Source organism: Ptychodera flava, chromosome 3 (genome assembly GCF_041260155.1).
Source record: "Ptychodera flava strain L36383 chromosome 3, AS_Pfla_20210202, whole genome shotgun sequence".
NCBI lineage: Eukaryota > Metazoa > Hemichordata > Enteropneusta > Ptychoderidae > Ptychodera > Ptychodera flava.
Window position 1 is genome coordinate 36,005,964 of NC_091930.1, and position 8,799 is coordinate 36,014,762.

Consider the following 8,799-nt stretch of genomic DNA (forward strand, 5'->3'; position numbering starts at 1 on the left):
TGAAATCATTCCATAAGGCGCACACCGGATACGTAGCTTTTCGCCCAAGTTTGGTTTCCACTATCTATCTATCTCTCTCTCTCTCTCTCTCTCTCTCTCTCTCTCTCTCTCTCTCTCTCTCTCTCTCTCTCTCTCTCTCTCTCTCTCTCTCTATATATATATATATATATATATATATATATATTTCGTCGGACAGTGGGTCATGTGATACAGGTAGACATTGGTGCCGGCCTGCGAGTACGCACGCGCAGACATAACTGATGGAAAGACGAACAGCTTATCGCCCTGCATCTGAGAGAAGGACTCCGATTAGTTCGCTTCATGAGTCGATGTTCGCCCAGAAAGATGTTAGCAGGCAATTGTGATTTCAGACATATGTAATGTTTCGATACTTCACCGTTGATCCTATACTTTGTGCGATGACCCCTGTGTTGTCATGCCCCGTGATTGTGGAAGGAATGTCTTTAAAGGCCGATGCAATTGTCTGTCTGTCTGTCTATCTGAATGTCTGTCTGTCTATCTATCTAATAGGTCTATCCATCAACCATCCATCCATCCATCCTCTCTCTCTCTCTCTCTCTCCTCTCTCTCTCTCTCTCCTCTCTCTCTCTCTCTCTCTCTCTCTCTCTCTCTCTCTCTCTCTCTCTCTCTCTCTCTGTATACTGTATACACACCGCACACAACATACACACATACATACACCACATACATACATACATACATACATACATACATACATACATACATACATACATACTACATACATACATACATACATACATACATACATACATACATACATACATACATACATACATACATACATACATACATACATACATACATACATACATACATACATACATACATACATACATACATACATACATACATACATACATACATACATACATACATACATACATACATACATACATACATACATACATACATACATACATACATACATACATACATACATACATACATTCATTCGTACATACATACATACATACATACATACATACATACATACATACATACATACATACATACATACATACATACATACATACATACATACATACATACATACATACATACATACATACATACATACATACATACATACATACATACATACATACATACATACATACATACATACATACATACATACATACATACATACATACATACATACATACATACATACATACATACATACTACATACATACATACATACATACATACATACATACATACATACATACATACATACATAAGTAGAGACTTCGGTTCAACACTTTTATACAGATTTTCATTTGATACTATCATGATATTCATCTACATTTATCAAACAGGATAGAAGAGAAACCATTAGGCCTATTCTCCTTAAAGGGGTAGGTTCTTTATCGACTTTATCTTCGAGCAAATTGACTGAGACTAACGGTGCACGATTTTCAAAGGGGACAAAGGACAAAAATTAAATAATCAGTCAATGTAAACAGCCACTAATGCTGGAACCAGGGGTTTAGGACTGCCCCTTTAATCATGTCACTGTTCAAACAGTCATGTCATGTGCTCTTTCCGTGTACTCCATACAAGGTTATGCTATGTCGTATTTAAAAGCGGAGTTCATCGATCCCTACGTGCTTACTTCTTTCATTTTTGAAATAAAATTATCCCTTTATCTGCAAACAACAATCATTTGTGTTTTGAAATATGCGAATAATTATACAATCTATATAAATAAGGTGAAATCTTTGTAAAGAATTGAGATTCTGAATATCTGTCCGGGAGGTGCATTCTACCTTCAGTTTTGTTTATAAAACTATCTCATATTAATCAACATAAATCAAAATTATGTCGACAATATAAATGTGTAAAACTTTTACAAGCTGGCATGTTACGAAATATACCTGATTAAGAGGCAGATGCAATGCTAGTCAATTCATAGACGATGAACATCACTGGTAAGTTACGTTATTGACAAAATGAGGCCTCGTCCGAAGTAATTAATATGATCAGTCTATCTAGTCACGGCACAAGTTACTCATTACAGGCTTCACAATGTCGCCGACAAGAAATGTCATCAGTACCGCAACAACGGTGATACGCAAAGATAACCCCATCGAGTCAACAGCGCCACTAGAGCAAACTACAGATCTGTCCATGTCTTCTTCGGTGGGCGTGAAATTCTCGTCTTCTATGTGGCAGAAAATAAACAAAACATTAGAAAAGCAATGACTCATTCCCGCGAGTTGGACCTAATGAATACGACTTAGTCATATTTTATTTGACCTAAGAGTAGTTGCGAAATTGAAAGTGACTACCTATATTGCAAATTGTTGAGTTCATGGGGACTGATGATCACGGTCACTCCACTTTTTGGAGTAGCCAATAGCTTCAATACTTCAATCAATACAACCCAGACAACGAACCAGAAAAATTAATTAACTCTGTGGGTACAAAATCTTTTATGTAACTCCCGATCGATATCAGTAAACATTTAATTGCACTTATCTTGCGTACCCAAGCTTTGTCTTTGATAAACACGTTAATGTTTGTAACCGGAAGGCCTTCTCAAGAGATTATGATACCGAGTAAACAAAACTTGGGATGAGCTTATATGAATATTTGTATATGATTAGTTTAAGTTATGTTCATGCAGAAATGCGTCATACAATAAGATCAGAAATATCCTGAACAGAGAGGTATGCCAGTGATAGCATTCCATGTTACATACCTGTGCGTTTGACAAGTTTTGGAATGAAGTCATTCCAGAGTGCACACTCCCTGGACTTCAGCGCTCGGTTGTTCTTCATTTCCAGGGAAAGTTCTTTATAGGCTAATCCGGGTACTGCAAACTTTGGCCAATCATCCTCCGACATTTCCGCCTCATCGCCGGACAGGTTGGGATTGCTGTAGGTCGTTGGAATATCAAAAGAGTGATTCACAGATACGTTCACATGCATCAGTTGTTGGACCTAAAACAATTGGGTTGGTTTCAACAGAACCAAATTTTTAATGAAGAAAGCTCTTGGAGAAAGAAAAACTAACACCATTTTAGTTCTTCGAAAAATCCAACATTATATTTTCCCCGTCGAGATAACACAGGGATGGCGGTCATTTTTAATTTTTAGGGTAATTTGTTTCGCTTGAAACATTTTAATTTGATGATATCCATTGTGAACAAACATGTTTTAACTTTCATCGATCGATAACGTAACCTAGATACAGTGTTTATATCGGTCGGTCGTAGAGGTCCCTGGCAACCGTCGAGCAGAGTTCCGGCGACCCCCTCCCTCTAATAACCTGTATATTTCTGCTGTTACGCTGTTTTACAATTCTCTAACATTCTCCTCGACTCACTTATTTTAGTGGTGTCAGATTTCTGTATGTATTGGATATATTGTGATCATTCTAAAGTAATCGGGATATTCAGACATAATTTTCTTATTCTATAATTTAGTTGGTGTGTCTTAATGTCGATCATTAAACAGAATTATTAAACGTTTATTTGGGGACAGTAGGAGTAAGGTTCAAATTTCCTTTTTTTCGATGCGCTCGTTACCTCAGAGCGTTAAATCCTATTTAAACTGTCTTACCCTGTCTTGGCCATGTTTGTCCAATATGTTATAATACTGAGAGACATGTTGACCTCCTCTGGGACCAATCGCCAATTTGAAAGTGCATTGAAATGCATTCCAAATACAAAAGGAAGTTCTTCGCCGTGTCCGGCCTCCGCCCACTGGATCCCATACAGCGGATTGGCCGGCGCGTGGGTCATATGATACATGTAAACGTTGGCGCCAGAGTTTGAATACGCTCGGGCAGATTTGTCTGCAGGGCACACGAACACGTAGTCGCCTTGCATTTCGATGTACGCGTCTGCATAATTTGTATCGTTGGCGGCGACCTCTGCCCAGGGGCTGTACATGAGCTGGATGGCGTCTTGAGCAGTAGGGTTGTGCTTGAATGAGTCATCCAGTGGACGCAGATACACCTGTTCGTACTCGGCTTTGCTCACAGTGGGCTCGGAAGCATCTAACAGACTTGGTAACAACGAGGCCAGGGATATTGTGCCTTCGTTAGCGTTGGTCCCGATCAAAATGTCCACATAAGTTTTGTTGAACCTTCCTTGGCTGAGCAGATCGTCTGGTTTGGTGGTGATGAACTGACCGTCTACAGTTGGTACGAAGGGCACGGTGAGAATTCCCGGCTCTATACCAGGAATTGTTGACAGCTGACGCTATTGAAGGGAAGAATTGAAGGGGGATAGGACGTTTAGACCTCTTAAATGCGCTGTTGATATTTTGAGATTCTATCACGGGGCGAGTGATCAATACGTACACTGATAAACAACTATTATTTATTAAACATGTTTCTCAACACAAACTTGAACTGTGTCACTGTGTTACTATTATTACCTCCCTCAATATCTCTGTATTAATGTTGCACAGATATCTGAGAAGCATTAGACGGTAGCGATAAATAACCGAGGACTTAGGCTAGATATGGACTGTTTTCTTTGAAACACTAAGCAAACACAATAAGGGATTAGTAATAGACACACAGTAACACAGTGTTACAACATAGTTTAGTACATAGTATATATTTATCATAATCGTCAAATCAATGTATTTGTTGCTAGGTCCCTGTTGTCATGCTTTTAAAAGAACAGTTCTTAGCCAAAATTTAGAACAAATGTTTCATGCAACATTTATGAGAACAATTTTTTGACTGTACCATTATTGGTCACGTTATTTTTAAAAGAAGGGTCTGTTCTAATCATCATGCTGACTTTATTTCAGAGATTCAAATTACACGTTTGTTATTGAAAATGTACATCTTGGAAAATGGTGGACAATTATGTAACAGCGTTCGGAATACCAGTGAATTTTGTGACGTCATCCTCCAGGTAATCATTTAGTGATCATGTATCCAATTATCCAGCATAAGGACCCAGTATTTTCTACAACTACACACTCAATATCATTGCCAAAACTGTAAAATAATAATAATAGTGAGCCCCTCTCGGCCAATAATGGACTCAAGCACACATTGCACTGATGCACTTGACTTCACCTCGTACATTATGTCGTGCAAAGTTTCCTTCATCCATTATGGGCCGGGTGTACATAATAAACTAATTATAGTGCAGGGCCCGACAATGAAATATAGCGCATTTACCCGGTCCAATTTTTCTCTGAAGTGCTCAGCGGGCACACTACGCAGACACTGAACCAAGTCTTCAGAGTTGTCCTCCTCGCACCCTAGTAGTTGACCGACACCGTGGGCTAACCTGCTCAGCGTCGCTGCGTTGTCAAGTGGACCGCCGCCGATTGATGCTGTTCCACTCTGTTTGTGATAACGTATCAAAACCAAGTCATGAGAAAAAGCAAGAATACTCGTTTACCAATATTTTGTCATTTACGGCCATTAGTAAGTTGCTGACAATTCTAAGTTATTTGTGCCCATTACTGATGTGTTTGATTGCGTCAGACTTCAACTAGATATCACTCAGGTTGTTAATTGGTGGAACAAATGTTAAAAGGTGTTCCTGTATTTCATTCACAATGAAACAAAAATGCCAAAATATTTCCTTAGAAATGTAGCGAACAAACATTCGTGAGTAATACTAACTTTGTGAAAGACTTTGGTATATTTTCACGGCGAAACTCAACTGGAGTACGCACATAATTTGTTGTTTCAAATACTTTTAAAATGCTTTGACTTATCAAACGTAAATATTATAACAGTATCATCTAAAGTTTAAAGGACATCATATATCTCCTTAGAAGCTACGTATGTGAAGACCTCAAAGGTGTCCCTGACTCCAAAGGTGTCCTCACGTTTTCAGTTGAACTTGATTTCGTTGCAGTCTAATTAAATTTTCATGCGTATCTTGGTGAAAAATTATAGAACTCTGTAACGTCCTCAGTAATGATATGTTATTCGAGTTGTGTTTGACAAATGCATTCACTTTCTTATATTTTTAATAACCGATGCATTTTATTTTGCAAAACCAGGCCGAACTGCCCGTCAATATTTTTCACTGGCCTTGTTTGGCAAGATAGAATGCATCGGGAATTAAAAGTTTTATTATAATATTGACCATATTAGGTCTACTTCTGTTTTAAATTTTATGAACAAGAAATTCTTATTAATATCTCGTTTGCATACTTAATTAATTTCTGTAATTGGACACTACATCACCACTGAGTTCATCGATTATGACCCGACCTCTGCAATTCCTTGAATATAGATAGGTCCAATAATTTTGTAAGTCTTCCAACACGGCATTCAGATTATTAGCTTATTTGAATGTTTAATGAATTTCTTTACAACCATTTTCAGTAATAGAGCGCGAAGCTACTGCAGTGAACTGCAATAAAACTGCTTACACTAATTAGTTTCAGCTGTAGCCGTGGCCACTTTGGTGTTGAACAAGGCTACTTGATAAAGACCAAAAAGTCTGCTTGTACAAAGGCAAAACTAGCTCTGTCTGAGGCTCGAGTTGTAAATGAGAGTTTACGATTGGCACCCTGTGTTCAAGATTAAGATACAATGTAACATTACCATCCACTGGTCCATGTACAAATCTTATTTATTTCAACTTCCCCAGACAAACTGTCTGCATGGGACATACAATGTTGTCGACTTTGCCAGCTGGCTACAGCTGAAAATAATTAGTGTGAGTAGTTTTATTGCAGTTCACTGCAATGGCTTCGCTGTCTAATACTGAAAATGGTTGTAATTAGGATATATCAATATTAAGCGTTCAAATTGCAAGAGACCTCTGCTATGTATTGATCATGCCTAAGGCTTATCATGTTCAATGTTTTATGAGCACGCTAGTCTAATTACTAGCTCATTTGCATTTTGAACGAATTTATGTAATTAGGCTCGATAAACTGTTGAGTCTTTCACTCCTTTCACAGTGTCGAGTAAAACTAAATTTACACTATTCACACCAAACAATAAAGGCAGAAACCTTTAACTGAAAAAATACAAAATATAAAAGCTCAGCAAGAAAATCTAAAAACAAATAAAAAAAAACTACATAAAAGTGAGAGGATCCCAACTATTTAAAAATGGCACTTGTAATTTCTTTTGAAAGATAGAAGTGAAGAGCTAGATTTTATCTCTCCAGGCAAAGTATTCCCTATTTTAACCCCACTGTACAAAAAACTTCTTTTGGAAATTGGGTTATATTCCCTGGTATATACAAATTTTCTCTGTTTGCATACCTGGTATTACGTCTGTAGATCTGCTTAACAGCTCTATAAAACATTTAGACAATCAGGAGCAACATTATTCAAAACTGTGTACATTAAAACCGATTCATTACATATTCATCTTCGTTGTCAGACTTCTACAGGTCACTGATTTCTTCGTTGTCCCACTTCTACAGGTCACTGATTTCTCATACAGATCTAGCTGTACGAGTCTACGCAGCTAACTTTTACATAATTATGTTGGGCGTGCTAACCTGCAGTATGGCACGGTGGAAGAGACCGTCAGACATCGGAGACAACAGCAAATAGTCAACGCTAGTGGCTCCGGCACTCTCACCGAATACGGTCACTCTATCTGCGTCACCTCCAAAAGCTGTGTACAAAATTAGAAAAAGGGATCAAATGACGATATTCTATTGTCATGAACAGTGTGAAATAGCAAGGAAAAGGGGACAAGGACTGTAACCATTACCTGCAATGTTGCTTTGCACCCACTTCAAGGCGGCCAACTGATCTAGCAATCCATAATTTCCGGGGGCATGCTCATCGCCTGTTGTGAAGCACAAATAAATACATCAAGTCAACCACTCACAAAATAAGTGATATCAATGTTGTTTTTACAGAAGCATATAAAAGGGGTTTACGATTATATCTGAAGTACAAAGACTACTCAACGTTTGATGGTTAATTTTATCCAGGGCACCTAGCAAGTGATATGATATAGAGAGTTGCAATCTTTGATCCGATGGGGCAACTACTTATAGTCAGTGTGGATAACTCTATACTGTTAAACAAGCATTTGGATTCGGCCTATGAAATTTCACCTATCGAACTTCGCATCCAGTCACTGTCAAAATGGTAGAAAACAACAAAATATGTGCGAACACGGAAAAGTTAAAAACAACCAATAAATGACCCGTCACGTTTCATTTTCCGTGCTGTGAATGTTTTTTTAACAAGTCTTGCACAGTCAGAAATAATTTGCAAGGCAAGAGCAATAACCCACCTTACTAAATTAATTTCAGACGCTGCAAAGCCAATACACTTCTAGACTCGGAAATCACGACCACAGCTATATTGCTAGTAAGACTTTGCTTGAACAACTGTCTAGCACACATGCACGATATACAGGTTACGACAAAACGAAACAACGCCAGATTACAATAGTCCTTTTATTTGAAGAACACATGCAGCGATTGACTGAAACCTTGCAAATAGGTCCACTATCAACGTTGATAACAATTAGATTTGGGCAAAACTACTAGTATGGTGATGAAAGGGTTAAATGACCCACCTGTGGAGAAGAAGCCGAGCGCAAAGAGTCGATAGTTCATGGACACAACAATGACATCACCGATCGCCGCCAAAGCGGTTCCGTCGTACATGCCATCATTTGTCGCAGAACTCCTTGAAAAGCCGCCGCCGTGGATCCACACCATCACTGGAAGATTGGTGGACTGTAACGAGAAATATTGGTCGTTTCTGAATCGACAGACTTTGCATGCGACTGCATTGGCGAATTACGTTGTGGCAAATATTACTCTGTATGTCTGT

The 8,799-nt window shown here is 38.4% G+C and overlaps 1 protein-coding gene across 1 annotated transcript in view; it reads right to left on the minus strand.

Annotated features, from left to right (window-relative positions):
- Positions 1–2,037: 2,037 nt before the first annotated feature.
- Positions 2,038–8,799, minus strand: part of LOC139129249 (acetylcholinesterase-like) — a 6,976-nt gene continuing 214 nt past the window's right edge. Inside the window, exons 1-7 of the mRNA XM_070694893.1 lie at positions 8,540–8,799; positions 7,718–7,795; positions 7,500–7,618; positions 5,198–5,365; positions 3,613–4,256; positions 2,751–2,926; positions 2,038–2,210 (exon numbers count right to left, since the gene is read on the minus strand). The exon at positions 8,540–8,799 is cut by the window's right edge and continues 214 nt beyond it. Coding sequence (XP_070550994.1) covers positions 2,038–2,210; positions 2,751–2,926; positions 3,613–4,256; positions 5,198–5,365; positions 7,500–7,618; positions 7,718–7,795; positions 8,540–8,684 — 1,503 coding nt within the window. The 5' untranslated portion in view covers positions 8,685–8,799. The remainder of the gene's footprint in view (positions 2,211–2,750; positions 2,927–3,612; positions 4,257–5,197; positions 5,366–7,499; positions 7,619–7,717; positions 7,796–8,539) is intronic.